This window comes from Elgaria multicarinata, chromosome 16 (genome assembly GCF_023053635.1).
Source record: "Elgaria multicarinata webbii isolate HBS135686 ecotype San Diego chromosome 16, rElgMul1.1.pri, whole genome shotgun sequence".
NCBI classification, from domain to species: domain Eukaryota; kingdom Metazoa; phylum Chordata; class Lepidosauria; order Squamata; family Anguidae; genus Elgaria; species Elgaria multicarinata.
In genome coordinates, this window is record NC_086186.1 from 8,085,882 (window position 1) to 8,109,098 (window position 23,217).

The following is a 23,217-nucleotide window of genomic DNA, read 5'->3' on the forward strand; positions in this document are numbered from 1 at the left end:
TGCCTCCATTCACAAAGAGTCAAAAGTGATGGAGGGCGAACCAAAACCAGATTCTAGCAGTTGGAATGTATTAATTCAGAAAGTGTACAGTACTTATTTACTGTTGGGTTGCAGTTAAATCCTTTATTCATAATTAACTAGGGTGAATACTTCACACACATTTCTAGTTAGTATTTCTTATTTGCAAGTTCTGGAATAATTGAATTTAGAGCCTGAAGACCAGGGGAGAAATTAAACCCCTCCATTCATAATTAACCAGGACGAATATTTCACACATTCTATCCAACTAGTATTTCTTATTTGCAGCCTTTGGAATAATTGAATAGAGAGATGGAAAGCCAGGAAGGAAAGGAGTGAATGGCAAATTCAGTCGAGCTTCATTAATTCAGTGTGTCCAACCTGAGTGGGCAAGAGGATGGTGTGAGAGTTTTCACCACCGCCGGGTGCATGGAAAATCTCATTCTTCAAATCTCAGCGCAATCGTATGCTACACAGGTTTTATGAAGACGAGCCACTTTGTTATCTGGCCATAACCTGAGTCCCTGAGGCCGTGAGTAGAAGAAGTTCATCTTGAAAAGTCCTTTGATTTTAATCGTACGAGACTGAGGACATGTGCAAAGGGTGCCATTAATCATAAGAGCAGGCTGAAACTACAGTCCAGGGCTTTTCGCTCTATCTGTTTTCCGGTACTCTTGTAGTTACTATTCATCTACTGTTTTTTAATCAGTGTTCTTTATAGATGAATGGAAACAGCTACACTTGTTTGTTTTAGAAAGATTCACAGTGTACTTCAAGGCACCTTAATGCTGTTCAGTTAACTGTAAATGGGCCACCAGTCAGCCAAAGTTTATCAGCTGCATCACTCTGCCTAATAAGACCATAAGAAGGGCCCTGATGCTGGATCAGACCGAGGGTCCATCTAGTCCAGTGCTCCAATTCTCACAGGGGCCAACCAGCCCTTGACCAGGGACCAACAAAACAGGACATGGTGCAACAGCACCCTCCCACCCATGTTCCCCAGCAACTGGTGCACACAGGCTTACCGCCTCGAATACTGGAGATAGCACACAACCATCAGGGCAAGTAGCCATGGATAGCCTTCACCTCCAGGAATGTATCCAACCCCCCTTTAAAGCCATCCAGATTGGTGGCCATCACTACATCTTGTGGTAGTGAGTTCCATAATTTAACTATGCACTGTATGAAGAGGTACTTCCTTTTATTTGTCCTGAATCTCCCACCAATCAGCTTCATGGGATGACCCCACTGGGTTCTAGTATTTTGAGAGAGGGAGAAAAATGGTGGGGTGGCACTGACAACTCTCAAAATAATTGTACACCTCTTCATATGAATAATGTCAGTAGGTCAGTGTTATTATCTCTATATCGCAGATGAGGGGAAGGGGAAGCTGAGGAGATTAGTTTCCCTACGTCCAATTGCTCAGTTCATCACAGAGGCAGGATTTCAACTTCCGGCAGCATAATGGTTTGTTAGCCATAATGTTATAATAGGCCTTGGTAGGAGGACTCTTTAGCAGAACAGAACAATTATTTTGGCTTCTTCTTCTATGCACTAAAGAAATACTATTAACATGAAGTCAACGCATTAGTTATTCCAGCCACATCCATTCAGCACATGAATGTACTTACTGGTAAGCACAGAGGACATGGGACAGGGCTGTGCTGCCCTCCCCCCCATTTCACGTACAGTAGACCTGGGCCCTACAATCTCTAGGGGGGAGATAAAGGCCGACCATGTGGCCGGTTTCATCCTTCTCCTGTACCATCAGAAAATCATTTATCCAGTGTGGGCCTTCTCAGCTGGCCTTGGTGTGGGCAGAGAGCCGGACCCTTCTGTCGCTCTTGCCAGGGACTGCCAGGAAATCTTAATTACGCTTCTCGGAAATGGCTGCAGGCGTGACAATGACCTGCTGCCAAGCATTTCCCCCCCTCTCTGACTGAGGTTCGGCTTAACCTCTGCAACAGGCGCTGGTTTCCGCCATCTGAAATGCCCCACCCGAAAAGCCTCAAACCCACCATCATCACAACAGTCCCTGAGGAAGATGGCAGCGGCAGGGATGACTTTCGACTTTATATTTTTGGGGGGAGCAGATGAAACCCTGGAGCCCTAAGGCCGGCGTTTCCTTCCTCGCTACTTCTTTCCCCCTCTCCTTCAACCAGACCCGGCAGTTGCTCAGGTCCCTGCTACTCAGAGTAGAGGGTCTCCGTGTAAAGGGAATGAACTCTGCGTCGTTATGAACAGCTGCAGCAATGTTACAGTTCTAGCCCATGCAGTGTGCCAAATGCAAAAACGGCTGTGTAAACAGAAGAATGAGAGCAAGCTGAAAACTCCCGTGGAGTCAGGGGTTCGGGGTTTTGAACGTAAGAACATCAGAAGAGCCCTGCTGGATCAGAGTCCAGCATTCATCTAGTCCAGCATTCTGTTCACACGGTGGCCAACCAGCTGCCTGTGGGAAACCCTCCTGCCCATGTTCCCCAGCAACTGGTGTGCAGAGGCATACTGCCTCTGATACTGGCAGTAGCATATAGCCATCAGGACTAGTAGCCACTGATAGCCTCCTTCTGCATGGAAAAATAGAAGTCTTCCAAGGTGTTGACCTGCTCCCCAGCATGTTGGTGTTTGTGGTGGAAAACCTCGCTATTAATTTCTAAAAAAATGAAATTAAAAGCTGCTGCTCAAGTCTGTCTAGACGTTGACACTGTTCAAGCGGCTCGCTAAGCCATTGCGGTTAAGTATTTTGAGTGAACCATGGCTTAGCGTATTGTGTGAACCATGACTTAGCACGTCGTTGAACCATTCCTAACCATGGTGACTACATAACCATGGTTTAAACATGCTTACTAACCATTTGCTGCAAACGGGTTAGCAGCCTAACCGTGGCTTTGCGTGTCTTCTGAACAGGCCCTGAACAGGCCTTTGACTGGCTTACTTCTCTTTCCCCCAACCCCTGATCTATGAGGACTCTCTATAGGTACTTAGCGGTGAGGGCAATGCACTCTGCACCTGCTCAGGAGCATTTTCATAAATGTTTGCTTCTTCTTTTTCAGAGCAGAGCCCTGGCATTGGAAGTAGATGCCAAAGCTGGCACGCAGGGGATGCCCTGAGAAAGTCAGGAAGCCTGTGTGCACCTGTTGTTGGGGAACATGGGTTGGGGAACATGGATCTGTTGCATCCATGTCCTGCTTTTGGTTCCTTGGTCAACAGCTGGTTGGCCACTGTGTGAACAGAGTGCTGGACTAGACGGACCCTTGGTCTGATCCAGCAGGGCTCTCCTGATGTTCTTAAAGCCCAAAGTGCAGCCTCTCCTCATGACAGCAGAGGGGAAGGCAGAGAAATTAGACTCAGCTGGCCTAAACTGCAGGTATATCCATCTTCTTACATCCGTCTGAGATGAGTGGGAGCTCCACAAGAATAGGTCCCTCTGATCTGTGTCTCCAGTAGGGCCATCTCTCTCTCTCTCTCTCTCTCTCTCTCTCTCTCTCTCTCTCTCTCTCTCTCTCTCTCTCTCTCTCTCTCTCCTCTGCTTCATTAAATATTCATCCAAATTCTGGTGTGTCACTCTGAAGTCAAGACAGAAGCTATTATCCCCATGAAGATGCTGCAGATAATTACAGGAGACATAATCTGCTGGAGGTTCAGGGGTTTGTTGTTGCTTTTAATCATCAGGGGCTTGCCTGGAAAGTGACTAGGAACAGCCACGGTCCAGAAGGCAGCCCAGCTGCCCTTCCTACATCCGGCCACGGCAGCTTCGCCAGCGGTTTCTGCTGTTTCAGTGGGCCATGTGCTGTTTTCATTCATTGTTTCATTGTTTGCATTGTTATGTTTTAATGTGGTGAGCCGGTGTGGTGTGGTGGCTAAGGTGTTGGACTGAGAATCGGGAGATCTGGGTTCTAGTCCCCACTCAGCCATGGAAACCCACTGGGTGACTTTGGGCCAGTCACAGACTCTCAGACCAACCCACCTCACAGGGTTGTTGTGAGATAAAGTGGAGGAGGAGGATTATGTATATTGCCTTGGGTTCCTTGGAGGAAAAAAGGCGGGGTATAAATGTAATAAATAAATAATAAATAAATAAATAAATGAATGAATAAATTGTACAGTGCCCAGAGAACTTGCGTTATTGGGCAGTTTAAAAGTGCAATCAATCAAATAATCAATCAGATCATGTGTATTATTTCACAATGTGGTAAGGCAGCCCTGCTGCATTTGGGGACCGTCCTGTTAATTCTGCTGAATGGGACCTTGGTCATCTTCCCCACAGAGAGCACCTTTGGCTTCTCCAGAAGCTACGTCTCTGAGTTGGGTAGCTAGGTGGAGGCATCTCATCTCCAGCATACTCAGGATCATAGAATTCTGCGCCCGTAGCTCAGGGTGATACAGCCCCTGCTTCGCACGCAGAAGGCTCCAGGTTCGATACCCAGCATCTCCAGGTAGGACTGGGAAAGAACCCTGCCTGACCCCATGGAGAGCCGGTGCTGCCAGTCAGTGCCGACAATACTGTGCTAAATGCACCAAGGGGCTAACTCAGTATAAGGCAGCTTTCTTGTTCCTATGTTCCTAATCATAGATTTGGAATATACCTCAAAGGTCATCTAGTTCAGCCCCTTGCCGATTCAGGAAATCCAACCTTTAATAAGTGGGTATATGCTTGTGCATGAATGCTAAAGCCCCACAGAAGCAAAGCCTGCTATTTCGCACACGGCAGCTGCTCTTGATCATATATCATAAGACAATTATATGTTCCAGTACATCTTTACCCCAAAGAACCATCAATCTCGTGGCTTTTAAACCAGCGGAGGACAGGAGATTGCAGAATTTTTAAGAGAGCTCCTCCCACCCACCCCTGCCATAAATGTGTAACAGGAGAGATTGGGGGGGGGGGGTAGTAATCCCTGGTGTGATAATGGGGATATTACAAGCAAGTCCTTATTTCTGTTTGTGAAATGTCTCAAAGGTATTTCGGACAGCAGCACTGTGGAGCAGCGGGCATATTTTCCAATTGTATAAACTGCCAAAACATTATTAGGAACCTGGGTGTGGGTTTGTTTGTGTGTTTGTCTGTGGGTGGGTGGGTGGGTGGGTGGGTGTTTCCCCAGGCCCTGACAAATAATATTTTAGGACTAGCTTCCTATTTCAACTATCCCAGTATACAAAAGCCCCATATCTTCTTTCAACCATGAAGGCAAAGGACCTTAAACAGAACCTATAATCAGCTCCTCTGGTGTCGTCATGCAGCTCCAAATACTCCCCCTGCTTTTTGTTTTCCTTTGCGTCCCTGGCCTCCCCCCTCCCCGCACACACACATACACCCGGCCTTGGAAAAGGACGCATCGTGTCGATGGTTGTTGCACCAGGGCAGCAGCGTTCCAATTAACTGACGTGAAAGTGAGCGCAGGATTTGACATCAGGATTGCCGTTGCTAAGCAAACACTTTTCAGCTTCGCCTACCAGAGATAAAAGCACTGGCTCAGAGGCTTGCGTACAAAGTTCTCATTAAAAGCGGCATTACGGGAACGCGGCAGCGCTGTGCCCTGCAAAGAGGTGGCCGTCGCGCTTGGCTTTTGTACCTTGGCTCCCGGGCCTGCGTGAATGCTTTGGATGGCTGGAGGCTACTTGAAATGATCCAGAGCTCACACTGACCACAGAATCATAGATTCGTAGAGTTGGAAGGGGCCTATAAAGCCATCGAGTCCAACCCCCTGCTCAATGCAGGAATCCACCCTAAAGCATCCCTGACAGAGGGTTGTCCAGCTGCCTCTTGAATGCTTCTAGTGTGGGAGAGACCACCATTTCCTTAGGTAACTGGTTCCATTGTCATACTGCTCTAACAGTCAGTAAGTTTTTCCTGATGTTCCTGGCTTCCTGTCACTTGAGCCCGTTATTCCGTGTCCTGCACTCTGGGATGATCGAGAAGAGATCCTGGCCCTCCTCTGTGTGACAACCTTTTAAGTATTTGAAGAGTGCTATCATGTCTCCCCTCAATATTCTCTTCTCCAAGCTAAATATGCCCAGTTGTTTCAGTCTCTCTTCACAGGGCTTTGTTTCCAGACCCCTGATCATCCTGGTTGCCCTCCTCTGAACACGCTCCAGCTTGTCTGTGTCCTTCTTGAATGGTGGAGCCCAGAACTGGATACAATACTTTAGATGAGGCCTAACCAGGGCTGAGTAGAGAGCAACCAGTACCTCACCAGGCAGTGCAAGGGCTGGGAGGGAGGGAGGGAGGGGCTCTGCCTATGGGCACCCGCAGCTGGGCAGCAAGAGGCAGCGGGTGTTGCTGTCAGATGGCAAAGAATAGCCTTGGAGGAGATGGCCCGTGCATGGGGTTGCTTTTGTGGGATGGACCGATGCTGCTTTAAAAGCCGTCCTCCTGTCCTCTCCGGTCATAACCTGCTTTCGGCTGCTCAGCTTGTAGCTTTGCAAATAAAGAATGATTGTGTGTTTTGAAAATGCACCCTGCCAGTCTTCCATGCTGCGTCTTCAAAAGGGACTCTTTAACAAACCACCTTATCCCCTTTGCTGCCAGTCAAGGTCGACAAGACTGAGCTAGTTGGACCAAGGGCCTGATTCAGACTCTGCACGGCCTGGGGAGGCTGGTCGGCAGCAGGTTCCACAGGACGGATTCTTAGAAATCCGAACTCATTTTCCTCTGTCTTGAATTTATCCAGCATCCCTAGCCTGCAGTGATGCAGAATGTAGCGGCTGTCCCATTAAGCTTTCATGCCAGTCTGTGATAACGCTATGGCTTCCAGACCTCAGTCTGGCTGTAATGAGCTTGCATCCCTTTCCTTGGAATCACCACTTGCTTTTTACAGAGCATCCAGACACAGATATCAGCAAATCATTGTATTCTTGTTTCTTCTGGGTTGTCCCCTTGTGTTATTTCAGACCCAATTCATGGCATTTTGGAGGTAATAAAAATGCATTTGCATTACCAGCTTGCCCAATGTGAATAGGCAAAGCTCTGTTGAGGATTTTCATGGTCCCTTGTCCCTTTAATTAAAACACACCCTTCCACAGGAAACTTTAACTGACTTTGCTAGGGAGTAATTTGCTGAATCAGACTTACGAGTAAAAATTATGGGAGGATCTTTATCATTGTAAAAAGGCATCACTGGAAAATATAGCTCTATATTAAGTGTTGAGAAGAACTTCTGTTTTAATGTGGCTTCCAGCTCATTTCAGGAAACCAACAAAATTAAATCCTGCCTTGATGTTTTCCTGCTTTCACAAAGGCTTCAGACGTGATCTGCCGCTATGCCCAGCAGAGCAGGGTGTGCTGTACTTTTAAAGGTGCATTCCCTCTACAAGTGGATGGTAGGTTTTTTTGTTCACCGAGAGTGCCTTTTGCAACGGAATCAGCTCAATGCATTATTCGGCAGTACTGCTGTTGAGAAGGACATAAGCAAGCGAGGCGGCTCTTTTTGTTTGCACAAACTAGGCGGAGATATTTTGAATGAAAATAACAGGTCTGGTGCAGGCTGAAGGCTCTTTTAAAAGGATGATTTTCCCCCAGAGAAATTCTCTCCTGCTGAACTGATTGCTGTGATAATTACGTACCGAGTTTGAACAGGTAGGGTGGGTTTTGTGCAATAATAAGAAATCCTTATTAAAAATTTAGCAAGGAGATGGAGAGAAAAAGACACCAGGGGCATTCCTCATTCAGGGAGACTCCTAAACTCTAGCCAATTTAGGCCTTGGTCTCATTACAACCTGAGTGTGGGTCCTACAGATATATCCCTGTGTCCAGCTATGGCAGAGCAGCAGGCAATGGTTGCTACAACAGTGAAGAACAAAGAATAGCCTGGCTGGATCTGGCCGAGGGTCATCTTGCATCCCCTCTGATATTTCACACATACTCATCATCTTCTCCTATGAAGACTTTTTATATGATTTATTTAATCAATTATTTTTTTTAAAAAATATGATTTTTTAAAATTTAAATTGGATTTTTAAATTTAAATCGGATTTTTAAATTTAAATCGGATTTTTTAAAATAAAATGCTTTCTAAGGAAAAATCTATCTAAAGATAGTTTTCTATTTAATATACATTATAGTCCAAAGGTTATTCATCATGAAATAAGGATTAGTTTTTAATTATGTAGCATGAGGCTGTTTAAAATTTTTGGTAAATGTATTCCATTAATCCATTCACAATGTCATGCTCTTCCAGAGGTTTCTGTAAGATTATTTTTCTCCTTCCAATAAAGTACAGCAGAAAAGTTGTCCAAATATGAATGATTAACCTATTAAACTGGAGATAGTTCACCTCACAATAATTTCATAATTATCTATCCATGATGTGTTTCTAATAGTATAACCAAAACAGTATTTTTTATATATAACTGTAAAAGTAGTCTGAAAAGTCGCTATTCTAAAAATGAAACCTTCATCTGGTTGTAAATATTAAGATTATACCAGCAAGAATGAGTCTTTGGTAACTTTGAGTTGTGTAAAATATAGCGAGGAAGAGTGCATTTTTTTGGGGGGGGGAGTCACATGATTAACTCGAGTCTTTCTGAGTAGTGATTTAAATTGTGATTTAATTCATGATTTAAATCAAATTGATTTAAATCAAATCCACCCTGATTTATATTAATATTTTCAGGTTGCTCCTTTAGCGATGGGCCATCAAAACAGCTAACAAATAAATAAACATCATAAAACAATAAAAACAGAATGACTGGTATCAATAAACTAGAACAGTGGTTCCCAAAGTGGGCGGTATTGCCCCTTTGGGGGCGGTGGGAATGCATAGGGGGGCATTAAGAGGCAAAGGGACGGCAGGGGGGCGCTGGCAGGGGCCACTAACAGGCAAAGGGGCGGCAGGGGGGCGCTCGAGGTGGTCTCTCCAGAAGGTCCTAAAACTCAGGGACCTAGCAGGAAAGAGTGGCAAATTCAGCTGCTCTCCCCACACCGCTCCTGCTCAGGAAGGACTTTCTCACTCACACAGCCGCTCTCTCCTCCTATCTCAAGCCCACAGCGGCCCCACCAGAAGTAGGGGGTGGGGGAAGTACCCACAGGAGGCAGCAGAGCAGGAAACAGTGGCGAATTCAGCTGCTCTGCCCACTCTTCTCCTGCCTAGGAGGGCCCAGGGCTTCTTTCCTGCTGGAGCCACCGCCGCCTGCTCGCTCGCTCGCTCGGCCAGAGCTGCTCCCTCCTACAAGCTGCCCCGGCAGACCTCTCGCGATAGTTGCTGCACAAGGCAGGAGCAGCAACCATGTGGCGGAGAGGAAGGAGCATGTGGAGGATGGCGGGCGGCAGAGCAGCTGCCAAGAACAGCAGTCAGCCGGCAGGCTGGGTGGGGAGCCGGACTGCTTGTGCTGCTGCAAGGTATCACCAGGCTCCCTTCCTCTGTCAGGAGTTGCAGATTGGGGCCATCTCCCCTCTGAGCTGCTGCCCTCCTGTCGTTATCAGCCCGGCAGCTATTGTGAGGCTTGGGGGGAGGGGGAGTTGGAGAGAGAGAGAGAGAGAGAGAGAGAGAGAGAGAGAGAGAGAGAGATATGCTGTGTGTCTGTGTGTGTGCTCCCACCCCCCAAAATATCTGGACTACGATAGGATTGGGAGAGAAAAGAAAAGGGGGAGGGTGAGAGAATTGCAATTCCCCAGGTCCTTCCTGGCTAAAGAAGATTCAGCAGCACCTTTTTCCAGAATGCTTGCTGAAACCATTCCTATCTGCCCTTGCTTATTTCAGGGTGTCCAACCCCCTTTTTGCAAGTGTTCTTTTGGTAAACATGGTATGTGTGTATCTTGTGTCACCATAAAAACAGAGCTGCAGCACAATCCTAAGTATGTCTACTCAGAAGTAAGTTCCACTGAGAACAATAGAACTTACTCTGAGGTAAATGTGCATAGGATTCAGCCTGAAAACGAAGAGAGGGTGAAGAAAAGACAGGCGAAAATGAATTGTAGAAATAGAATAGCAAGGTAACTGTGGGATATTTAACCATATTTAAAGACAATAAGTACAGTAAAATTAGTGCCCCTCTACTTCAGTCCCAGCCAGATTTTCCATAGGAGAACTCTGTACCGGGTGGCAGATAATTATTTTAAATTTTTAATTAAAATACATTATCCTTTCCTATAACGAAATGGTGCTTACTCCTAAGTAAGTGTGTTCCACTGAAGAAGGAAATCCTATTTGATTCCTGTATTCATGCTAGTGTGACATGATAAGTTAAAGGCACAATTTTATGCATGTTTAGACAGAAAAAAGTCCTTCAACTCCTAGAATCCCCTCTAAATGGGAAGCACCTGCCCCAGGCTTGCCGAGGGAGGGAGGGAAAAGAGAGCAAACGCCTCTGTTTGCAGCCAGCATAGCAGGGTACACCAATTGGATTTTGAATAAAGTATTCAATTAATTGTTACTGTTTTGAATTTTATTGTTATTATTTTCCTTGGTGGGTCGTTGAAAACCACTATTCTGAATAATGATTTTTATAGTGTAGGGTAGGGGGGCGCTGGGCATGAGTTTGTGGAACCAAGGGGGCGGTGACCTGAAAAAGTTTGGGAACCACTGAACTAGAATCACACATCTGCCGTCTTCCACAATTGCAAAGTGCCTGCTACATGTAAGGCGGCCAACGTTTTCACCAGCCCTTGCTCCTGTGCCTTTAAGCATGGCTTGATCACAGCTTGAAGATGAACGTTATCACCTCTTGATTGCAGCCGCTGTTAAAGGCACAGCTGGTGGAGCCAGCTGAAAAGTTGGCAACTCTTGGTCTAGGTAATTACTGGCAATGCAATAGCTTCTTTGTTGCTGTTTGGCTTCTGAAACAAGACATGTTAGTAAACGAACCATGACAGTTTCCTCTTTAAAAGGTCAGCATTCTAACATAGTGGAAGGAAAGCTAGTGTATCCTAAACATTTATAAAAAGGTGAAATGTGGGGAAGAACTATGGGCTTTTCATCATGAGGCTTTTAACCCGCACCTTTATTGAGCTTCTGCTTCCGAATTCTTTGTGGGATTAAAATTGGCGCCTTTACATGTGTTTTGTTCGGGATGTTTTTCTTTCTCTGCCTCTCTGCATGTTCCATTACATAACCACTAGATGGTGCTGTGGTATAGCAGAATTAAGCAATTACATGAGGGTTCTAGAATGCCACTGAGAAAAAATACCAGATTTTCCCTGTTAGGAAAACACACACACACACACACACACACACACACACACACACACACACACACACACGTGATAATAGTTGCAATGCTCTGGGTAGGCCCTGATTATTTATTTGATTTCTATCCTGTCGTTCCTCACAAAGGGCCCAGGGTGCCTAACAACCTATATGAAACATAGTACACCACATAAACAACATGAAAATCATGACTCTAAAACCACAAATGTATAATAAAACAGAAAAAAAACCCACCAACACAATAAAAAACTGGTGCCTGCATGAAAACAGCTTTGCAGACATTCATGCCACAAATCAAATACTGCCCAGGGTGCTCTTTCACCGTGTCCTACTTCATTGGTCCCTGACTGACAGCTGCTTGGCCACTGTGCGAACAGAGTGCTGGACTAGATGGAGCCTCGGTCTGATCCAGTGTGGCTGTTCTTATGTTCTTATATTCGTAAGTCAGGGTGGTCTACTGTGCCCCTTGGCCTTGTTCCTTCCCTTACGCACCAAGTGAGTGTACGTTGCCGTCTTGATTTTTGAAAAGTGACACAGACGTCTTTATGAATGGCCCCCTGTTTCTCAGCAGAGGGCAGGTTGGGCTTTTCCCTGGGACCAGAAACCTTTGAGAGGCTCACCCCTGACTTCCAACACTATTTTCATGGGAACGTCAGACGTGGCCTGCTGGATCAGACCAAAGGTCTGTCTGTGCAGCACCTTTGCTTCTCACAGTGTCCTGCTGGACGCCTCTCGGAAAACCACATGCAGGGCAGGATAGCCCCAGCTCTCTCTGAAACTTGTTCCCCATCGGGTCATACTCGGAGGTAGGCTGCTTCTTTACAAGGAGGGTCCACTGACTCCCACAAGAACAGACGGGCCCTGAAACTGGATCAAACCAAAGTTCCACCTCACCTAGCATCCAGCTTCCTCCCCACAGCGGCCAACCAGTTGCCCCAGTGGCCAGCCCTCCCACTCAACAATTGGCATTTTCAGACATCCTGCTGACAAAAATATCTTTTTTTATCTAATCCCCTTTTAATGACATCTAAAGGACCACCCCTCACGCCCCCTGCAGACAGCAGCTCCCATATGTACAGGAGATGCCTTGCCTTTCTCTCACCTGCTCCGAATCTAGCACTGATCAATTGAACTGGGTGACACTAGGTGGAACTTTGAGAACACACTGGGAGGCCGCCGTGGGCTGTGTCCAGGCACAGGCATGCTTAGAGGAGACCCACTGAAATCAACAGGCCTTAGGTTAGTCCTGATTAACCTGCCCCATTGATTTCAGTGGGTCTACTCTGAGGCTGACTGAGGCTGGATCCAACCCAAGGCGTGTAATAAAGCACCAGGGCTTTAAAAGAAAAAGAAAAATCAAACCCGACTTTCAGAGGAGAAGTCGTGGAGGGAGGAACCCCTGGTTACAGAGGAGGGGGGTCCCACTCCCACTGACTTAACCCTCTGTCCCAGTGATTAAAAATTGCTTGCCCCATTTCAGCTTGGCAGTGTCCCACAAGTGAATATTTATTCATTTCATTTCTATACTGCCCAATAGCTGAAGCTCTCTGGATGGTTCACAAAAATGAAAACCACAAGGTACAGCGTAAAACCTAAAACACAGAAGCTTAAACCCGCAATATAAAAGTACAACCAGAAAAAAAACAACCCTAACTAACAGCAATGCAGGGATTTAAAATGCAGACGTAAAACAGCAGAGCTTAAAAGACTAGGATGCTAAAATGCTAAAGTATTGGGCAAATAAAAATGGTCTTCACCTTTTTATTTTATTTTTATTCATCTTCAGGTTAAGCCAAACAGTTCAGCAGCTCCAATCACTTCAGGAGAATTTTACACACAACAATATCCTTTTGCCGCTGTGCCTTTGATTCAAAAGGATACCTCAATCTGAGGGAACTTCTTGTGTTACCTCAAGCAACTCGAAAGAACGAAAAGGAACGAGGAATGAAAGGCAAGGCTAGACGTGATTCACCTGAGTACCAAAAAGACCTTTATTGCCAGGAAAATGTTCTTCATTCCTTGGAAATCATCTTTCCTTCTCAGAGCAGAAACATCTCTCAGTTCAAGACTAGACATTTCTTGGCTGAGAGATCAGCCAGCTGCGGGGTTTCTTCGGTTCTTGTTATAGAAAATTCCACTCCCCAATGAAGAGAGAGGAAATGATATCTCTCTATAAGGGCCAGGCCCCTAATTAAGCCAACCACCAGAACAGTTCTTTTGCAGAGCTGCCGGAAACCTCCAAAACTTCTCCCTGCTAATCACCGCAGCGCAACGCGGCGTCCCAAAATACACGATCAAACCCAGAGAGTCAAGAGCTCACCTTTCTTCTTCCTGCCATTTGGATTCCCATGACTCACAAGGCAAAAAAGGAACAGAAATGAGAGTGTCTGGAAACTCTTCATAGCCGGGCCTTTTTGCAGGGAAAGAGAAGGTTAATTCCAGCTAGTGAAGGGACACGAAGGAAAGAAGGAGACCCCCTTGGTCACCAATGCCTAGTGAGGACTAGCGGCATGTTAATAATTAACCTTGGAAATGGAATCCACTGTCTTTTCCTCTGTGCCCCCAAAGAAACACCAACTCAGTCTGATGACTCCTCTTGTTGTATTTTATACCCCTAAACCCAAATGGAATTGATTTTTTTTAAACTCCATTCGGTTCTGTGTGTATTTGGTGATTGTGTATTTTCTTTTATGAAATACTGCTGAAGGTCATAGGGCAGAGTGCTCTGTTTTTGTACATCTTCATCTGAACATATTGCAAAATGGACCCAGGAAATGAAGGCTAATTTGTTTACCATATTGAGGGGAAGCTAAAAAGGGAACAGTTGGGAAAGAACCAGTCTGGTCTGATACACTGTGTGTAATAGTTGGACGTGAGAAACTTGAGTTCAAATCCCAAGTTGGCCACAAGTATGCCAGAAATGGTTAATGCTTTCTCCCTTGAGAGGTCTGGCTGGCCCAGCTCCCTTTCTCTCGAGCTACATCTCAGCTGATTTCGCCATGCTTTTAGTGTGGGTGAAAGGTCTGTCTCCTTATTTTTATTCAGAATTATTTTATCCTGTTCTTGGTTTTAGTATAAGAACTGGTTTTTGTAATTGGAGTTGTTTTTACTATAATTTCAACCGTTCTTATTGTGTTTTGTGGACTTCTTTTAAGCTGCGCGGAGTTTATCTTGTAAAGAAAAGCAAGGTCTAAATCTTTTAAATCAATACAACATAAAATCAATTAGCAACGGAACAAGCTACAGAAAGAATTTTGAAGCAGACGAGGAAACACATCATTCAGCCAAACATCAGAGAGTCCCAGGAGAGGAAAAAATACAGTACTCCACAGAACTCTGCAAGCCTCCTCTCCATGTTATGGGGCAGAAACAGGTCTCTGAACAGGAAAAAAAAGCGGGTTTTGTGAAGTTAAGGAACTGAAGTGAAGCCACACAGCAGGGGAAAGAGGCATATAGACACGCCAAAGCTGGCTCCAGATAAGATGTTTGCACATCTTAATTGGAGGGAAATGTGTAACCAGTGGCTTAAAAAAAAACACCCATCTGGCTTCAACGGGCTATGAGGATGGACACGTACTCCCATAGATTTCTGTTGGGCCGCCCATGTTTATTGATTGATCAATCAATTGATTGCATTTCTATACCACCCAATACCCAAAGCTGTCTGGGCGGTTCACAAAATTTAAAACTATCAAATACAATTCATGGTATAAAACCAACCACAATATAAAGAAAACACAATATAAAAGCACTGCCACGATAAAACCAAGCAGCAACGCAGAGATTTATACAGGTTTAAAATCCAGATTTAAAACCACAAAGTTAGATGATAAGCTGTTAAAATACTGGGAAAATAAAAAGGTTTTCACCTGGCGTTGAAAAGAGTCTAGTGTAAGTGCCAGGCGAACCTCCTTAGGGAGCTCATTTCACAGCCGGGGTGCCACAGCAGAGAAGGCCCTCCTCCTGGTAGCCACCCGCCTCACTTCCTTTGGGAGGGGATCGCGGAGAAGGACCCCTGAAAATGATCTTAGGGTCTGGGCATGTTGGTTTGGAGGTGCCCTGGGTTCTCATTTTCCCCTCGCCCCTGCTGAGCTCAAGGCTGAAGCAAATTATAACATCATTGCGGTGACACTGTTGAGGTCTGAACTGCATTTGTTCAAAAGTAAACATTCCATAGTATGCACTGATGTTTGGGCATGCTTGTTCCAGAGAGAGCTCCTGTATCACAACATTGCAAGCAATGAACACCTTAGTCTGTCTCTCTCTCATTTTGTTTTCTGCCTCCTCCTTCCCAGCTCTTGGCTTATCACGATATATGTGTTCCCAGTGAGCGTCTGCCTCTGCTTCTAAAAAAATGGCCCTTTTCTCCATTTGATGTACATGAGTAATTCCAATTAATTTTAATGTGCAGTCATCAAGTGAAGAATGGTCAGCCTACAGCAAAAAGTACCTCAGCGGCGGACAGGTTTCTGTGTGCGTCCCTATTTCACGAATCCAAATGGTGAATTGACTAGCAAAAAGGAACCGGCTTTGAGTGCCTGGTGTTTTTTTTTAAAAAATCCCTGGAATATGTGATGCATAATAAAACACCTCTGACCATATGCAGAGCGCATTTCTCTAAGTTATGAGTGAGGAACTACATTCTACCCTGACTTCTGGATGGGATCTCCCATAGCAGCAATTCATTGCTAGATTTCATCACTCCTTCCCTTTCCATAGCAATAATAATAATAATAATAATAATAATAATAATAATAATAATAATAATAATGCGCTTTCTAACAAAGCGCTGTACATGAGATAAAATAGGTCAGGAGTTTACAAAAATGGAATAAATACAATAATTCTAATAAAAGTCCTTAACTGAAATTAAAAGAATATAGCAATAAAACCCTTAAAACCCATATAAAATGTGTTGTGGCCACCCCAAAAACCATCAGCATGCTTTATCTCAGGGGCAGGAACCAGTGAGTCAGTAAGCTGGGTCATGATTGGCTGCAGGCAATTCAAGGAAAGGAAGAGGCAAACATTGCTGGTTTATCAGCTGAGTGGTGGCTGGCCCCTCTCCCTCCCTCTCCCTCGGCTTCAGCCTGATGCAATGGCTGCTCGATGGTGTTTGGGGGAGGGACAAAGCCTGCAGGTGGCCCTGCCTTCCTTCTCTCCCTCCTTTGCTGCAACCTGATGGAATGGAATAAACTCCCACCAGGTTCCCTAAAACTAGGGTGACCATATGGAGGACAGGACTCCTGTATCTTTAACAGTTGTATTGAAAGGGGAATTTCAGCAGGACTTGGTGAAATTCCCTCTTCATCACAACAGTTAAAGCTGCAGGAGCTATACTAGAGTGACCAGGTACAAAAGAGGGCAGGGCTCCTGCAGCTTTAACTGTTGTGATGAAGAGGGAATTTCGCCAGGTGCTGACTGCATACAAATGACACCACCTGAAGTTCCCCTTTCAATACAACTGTTAAAGATACAGGAGCCCTGTCCTCCTTTTCATATGGTCATCATCCTACAAAAGCAAGCATCATACATTAGTAGCCCTCTACTCCAACTCCAAAGAGCCTCGTGTGGCGCAGAGCGGTAAAGCAGCAGTTTCTGCAGCTGAAACTCTCCCCACGGCCTGAGTTCGATCCCAGCAGAAGCTGGTTCTCAGGCAGCCGGCTCAGGTCGACTCAGCCTTCCATCCTCCCGAGGTCGGTAAAATGAGTACCCAATTAGCTGGGGGAAAGGTAATAATGGCCGGGGAAGGCAACAGCAAACCACCCTGCTATAAGGCCTGCCAAGAAAACATCAGCGAAAGCTGGTGTCCCTCCAAGAGTCAGTAATGACTCAGTGCTTTCCTCCTTCCTACTCCAACTATGGCCCCTCCTTGCCAGCCAACTCCAAATGGCTTGATAGCCATTTATTTATTTATTTATTTATTTATTTATTTATTTAATTTATATACCGCCCCATAGCCGAAGCTCTCTCTCATTGCTGGCTTCCTTCCAATTGACCAACTGCTGATCAGTGAAGAGCCATTGGGGCATTGTGTGTTGGATCCAGACTGAGCTGTGCTTAGAGTAGACCCATAAAAATTCAGTAGGACAAGTCAGCCATGATTCATTGAAGTCCCATTGATTTCCAGAGGGAGTACACTCTGTATTATTTGTTTGTTGAATGCTTTTCTTAGACATCTTTCAAGTCTCCAGTCTTCCCCAGTTGGCTTACAGACAGGATGTCTAAGAGCTTTATCACACCAGCATTATACTGTGCAATCACTGCGAACTGCGTGCAAAGGACTCCAAAGTTTTCCAGTTTATAATCTGCTTTTATTGTGAAGTACTCTGAAGTTTTCCAGTTTATAATCCACTTTGACTGTGAAGTACTCCCATGCATCCTGCTTTAATTGTGCTATAAAGGGAAAATAATCGAGGTATTTTGCGGGTAGTTTTTGAGTGAAACATTTGTTGTTTTCCGAGGGGCCACTGGGGGCACAGGAGCAGGATTTGATATGTTTAAAGAAAATTAAATAAATGCTTACATCTGTGTAAGCTTTAAAGATAAAGACATCAAAATTGGCACAGTAATAGATATTAAGGAGAGCTTTAAGCAAACCAAATTTGATTCGGATTGGGTCATCCGTTGATTTTTAATGATTTTTTTTTATATTTCCCCCCTTAAACCATTGCAAAGGATCTTAGGAGCGCTGCCGCCCGGGGTGTGACTTAGCAACAACAACAACAACGATGCCACCTTAGGGCTGTCTTCCAAAATTTAAGAAAGCCATAAAGACTGATCTCTTCCGGCAGGCCTACCCAGTTGAATTTTAATATGCCTTTTTAATAATGTGCTGCTTTTAATGAGGCACAGGTTTTAAACGTTTGAATTAGTTTTATGTATTTTATGGTGTTTTTATTTGTGTTGTACTCCACCTCGATCCAGAGGGAGAGGCAGGTAACAAATTATTATTATTATTATTATTATTATTATTATTATTATTATTATTATTATTCGAGGGAAACAGGTACTTGGGATGAAGCTTTAAGTCTGGATCCAATGCAGTAGCTAGTAGCCCAAAGCCATCAAAAGCCATTGAACAAGCAGCTTCTAGCCATCCACGCACCCTTTTCAAAAAGCATTCCCCAATCTAAGAACCTGGAGAATCATAGAACCATAGAATCATAGAATAGCAGAGTTGGAAGGGACCTACAAGGCCATCGAGTCCAACCCCCTGCTCAATGCAGGAATCCACCCTCAAGCATCCCTGACAGATGGCCGTCTAGCTGCCTCTTGAATGCCTCGAGTGTGGGAGATATTTTGTGTGGGAGATATTTTGCCTCTTCACTTAGTACCACAAAAGAGCATCCCATTAGAACGATCACACCCCTTTGCCCAGCATAACAGTAGACATTTTGCTACATCATCCATAGCAAGTTGCGAGCACTTTTTAAAATTATAATTTAAAATAAAATAAAATAATCCTCACTTAGATGCATACGAACCTCCCTGCCTCCCCCAAAATCTTTGATTCAACATCAGGTGGAACCAATTAGCAGAATTCTTCTTCGCACAGCCCAGCCAAGTGTTAAAGGTAACAAATTTGCTTTCATTTTAAGGCCTCGCTTGCACGGCTGAGTCCCTGGTTCACCTCTCCCTGGAGATGGAGTTTGCATACATTACCAGGTCTCGTTCTCTCCTGATATTTTTCTCTCTCTCCTGCCTTATGGGCTGTGAGAGTCTGCGATCACCAGAAGGGCTGTTCTTAATCAGGGCCTTCCATCTGCTTCCTGGCTAACGTTCCAATTATCAGCAAACCTGCACATCCAAAACGAGGCGTTTGCTTTCACCGCGAACGGAAAGTGCGCAACCAGAAGCTGTACGCGGTCCTGCCCAAAGCACCTCTGAAAACATTGCAAAGTCAGTCCAGATGACAAAAGGGTTGGCTGGGAAACTCCAGTGTTCCCCACATAGAATTATAGAATCGTAGGGTTGGAAGGGGCCTATAAGGCCATCAAGTCCAATCCCCTGCTCAATGCAGGAATCTGCCTTAAAGCATCCTTGACAGATGGCTGTCCAGCTGCCTCTTGAAGGCCTCTAGTGTGGGAGAGCCCACCACCACCCTAGGTCATGGGTTCCATTGCCATACTGCTCTAACGGTCAGGAAGTTTTCCCTGATGTCTAGCCGGAATCTGGCTTCCTGTAACTTGAGCCCGTTATTCCGTGTCCTGCACTCTGGGATGATCGAGAAGAGATCCTGGCTGGCCCTCCTCTGTGTGACGATCTTTCACGTATTTGAAGAGTGCTATCATGTCTCCCCTCAGCCTTCTCTTTTCCAGGCTAAACATGCCCAGTTCTTTCAGTCTCTCTTCATAGGGCTTTGTTTCCAGACCCCTGATCATCCTGGTTGCCCTCCTCTGAACACGCTCCAGCTTGTCTGCATCCTTCTTGAAGTGTGGTGTCCAAAACTGGACGCAATACTCAAGATGAGGCCTAACCATTGCTGAATAGAGGGGAGCCAATATCTCACGCGAATTGGAAGCTATACTTCTATTAATGCAGCCCAAAATAGCCTTTGCTCTTTTTGCAGCCACATCACACTGTCAGCTCATCCTCATTATCTCTCAGACAGCCAAATGTGTGGTAACAGAGAGCACACGCACCCAAATTTGGTACTAATGTTAAAATCTGCAAAAGGAGAATGGTGAAGGAAGGTCAAATCCTGGCCTGTCACCTGGAAACTTCGCTCAGCTCATTGCAGATCTGGGATCTCGCTGTTGTGATGTTTTGCACTGAGGCACTTTGGGCATGCTCAGAGGAACCAGCCTCTCCAGTCAGCCTACAGACACAAACACGAATGCCCGTAGCGTGTGTCTGGTGCAGCTATATTTTGGAGCTTCGGCTATTGGGCGGTATAAAAATGTAATAAATAAATAAATAAATAAATACTGTGTATCATTTGGATGTAGAACTGGAAATAGTTCCCTTGAGATTTATAGATGAGAAAGAAAGGTTGAGCTGGGTGTCATCTGCATCCTGGTCACACATTGATGACTTCTCCCAGCAGTTTCATGTTCATGTTAAATTGCATAGGAGGCAAGAGGGGACCTTGTGGGTATCCTAATATCAACCAAAGCTCATAGCAGGAACAGAGTTCAGCTAGCACCGCCTTCTGAGAGTGAGTCTTCCAGGGAAGGGTAGAGGAGGGATGTATGAGAAATTCATTACAGTTCACTTTTGATCAAGATTTACCAAGTACGCACCTTCCGGACTGGACATGGACTTGGACACCATCTGCGGTCGTAGTCTGTATATTTCCAAACTTGCAAGGTGATTCGTAGGCCAATAAACGAAACAAAAAACCAACAGCATGCATATATTTGAAAAAATGCACACAACTACACTTTAATCAATGGGTAAAGAAGGTGTACGTTTCAAAAACGTGTGCACGGTTTTGTAGAATTGAATGCACATATTGCACAATTGATCTTACATTGGGGAAAATACGCACGGATTTTCACGCAAAAAGGAAAAACAAAACAACAACGCTGCAATCTGATACAGGCTCAAGTCAGCCTGGGCATTTTCTGCTGGGTTGCTCGTTAACCATGCAGTGTGGCTTGAACAACCCAGCAACAAGCCACGGGTTCTCAAGCTGGCTTGTTCAAGAATAACAAACCACACTGCACGGAGAACAAGCCCCCTTTTGGCAAACGCACTACGTTCAGACAACACGATAACCCACAGTGGTTTAGCATGTTGTGTGAACCCAGCCACTGCTTCATTGGTGCTGCTTAATAAGATTGGTACCCAAAGAACTACTTGACTGACCTGTATTTGGGGGCCGGCCCTGTTGTCCGATCGTGATTCTCCCAGTTTATGCTTCCTGCCTGTCCCTTCTCCCTTCCAGGAACAGAATTGCAGCACAGCCTACAAAGTTGGACAGCATTTTCCTTTTGAAGCTGCTCTGCTCATGCATCTCACTTTCTTCCAGCCGTAGAACATCAGAGAGTCTTGCTAAAGACAATGGCCCTCGCTGCTGGCCTGCTTCCCTTTTCAAGTGCTACAGGTGGAAAGGCAAAACACATTTTTGAGACTCGCAGGCGAGGCGATCATCCGTTTCAGCAAGGGATTGATGGTTCTGACGGCGGCGAGCGCAAGCCAGGCAGGGCTGGCTGCAAAGGCAACGTGTTTCGAGATGACAGGCTTGAAAGGGGTTCTTCAAAAGGAGACGTACAGAGAGGGCGCGAGGGAGGATCTTGAAAGGCGTTCTGCGTTTGAGGTGTCTTTTGATGGGGATGCTTCAGAGGTGAAACATTTAGGAGAGCAAACCCCAAATCTCAACACAGGAGTTTGGCGGGCTGGGGGAGAGAGAGAGGAAGGAGGTGTATCTGAGAGCGGGGTCTTTAAACAAAGCGCAGGTTTAAAAAGAAGCACTCAAAGTGGCTGCAGGATCTGGATCTGAAGCATGAAAGGGGGTCTTGCAGGGGGGGGGGAGCCAGCAGGGTGCCCAAGAGGTTTGGTGGCCATTTTATATTTGAGGCATCAATGAGAGCGGAGTGTAGAGTAACAACAAAAACCCACATGGTGCGTGGACTTCACACCTCAAAAATGAAAATTCCTGGCCCACATCACCATCCTGTGACTCAACAGTTAGGGTGACCATATGAAAAGGAGGACAGGGCTCCTGCATCTTTAACAGTTGTTTTGAAAAGGGAATTTCAGCAGGTGTCATTTGTATATATGGTGAACCTGGTGAAATTCCCTCTTCGTCACAACTGTTAAAGCTGCAGGTGCCCTGCCATCTTTTAAATCTGGTCACTCTAGTATAGCTCCTGCACCTTTAACTGTTGTGATGAAGAGGGAATTTCACCAGGTGCTGCATGCATACAAATGACACCTGCTGAAATTCCCTTTTCTATGCAACTGTTAAAGATACAGGAGCCTTGTCCTCCTTTTCATATGGTCACCCTAGTAATCCCACAAATTACACACATTTGCAGGATCCCTTTCATTTTGTACATGGTGCCACGATTTTGCATAATAACGAATTCCGCTTCTGCTTGGCACAGAAAGAGCCAAGTTGCAGTTTGGTGACACAGAACCTTGTTCCCAGCCACTGAGAGGCCTTTCAGCCCTTTGCTTGCATTGTGCATTGCAATCCTCAAGGCTAGAAACTTCCTTTTTAAAACAAATGAAAGTGGAAATTCTAAAGATTCTGTGCCTCCCGTGTGTTTCCTGCACTCCTGCGTAAGTGAGGAAGGACACAGCTGTTGTGACTGGCTATTTCATCTTCCTCTCAAGTAGTTCTCACGGGTTTTGTCAAAGACAAAACAGTGTGTTTGATAACATTTGTTAAAGATATTCTTGCTATTTCTATAGGATATATATTAGAACCATGAGTAAGAGATAGATAGATATTCTTTTAGTAATGCAGAGTGATGCCTCTTTCAAGGATTTGGGTAGTCGAATGGCTAAATATGCTAAATGATGCTTGTTTGAATGATCCTTCACAGCTTTTATTGCTGGTGGCTATTAGCTACTGTACACCCACCCACCCACTCACTTTGTTGGTTGATGGGACTAGAAGGAAACAGCTTGGCAGTGAAAGAGACATGAGCCAGATCTACACCAAGCAGGATATAACACTTTGAAAGTGGTTTGAAAACAGTAAATGGAGTGTGTCATGGGCCCCAACAGTGATCAATACCATTATAAACCATTATAAAACAGTAGTGTAGATCCTGCCATGGATTCTGTAGCAGGCAGGCAAAAAAGAGCCCTGGGCCTGGGTGTCATGGTTTTTGGTTTTTGGTGTGTGCTTTGCCCCCCTCCTCCTGGAAACACGTACCTGTTTCCCTTGAATTATCCCCTACAGCGCTAAGCTGTCGGTATTGTTGTTGTTGTTGTTGTTGCTAAATCACACCCCGGGCGACAGCGCTTCTAAAATCCTTTGCAAAGGGTTTAAGGGGGGAAATGTAAAAAAATCAATAAAAAAATCAACAGATGACCCAATCTGATTCAAAATTGGTATGCTTAAAGCGGTCCTTAATATCTATTATTATTATTATTATTA

The 23,217-nt window shown here is 45.2% G+C and overlaps 1 protein-coding gene across 1 annotated transcript in view; it reads right to left on the reverse strand.

Annotated features, from left to right (window-relative positions):
* The window catches only part of LIPC (lipase C, hepatic type), a 48,269-nt gene extending 34,589 nt beyond the window's left edge, over positions 1-13,680 (reverse strand). Inside the window, exon 1 of the mRNA XM_063142344.1 lies at positions 13,480-13,680. Coding sequence (XP_062998414.1) covers positions 13,480-13,561 — 82 coding nt within the window. The 5' untranslated portion in view covers positions 13,562-13,680. The remainder of the gene's footprint in view (positions 1-13,479) is intronic.
* Positions 13,681-23,217: the final 9,537 nt, after the last annotated feature.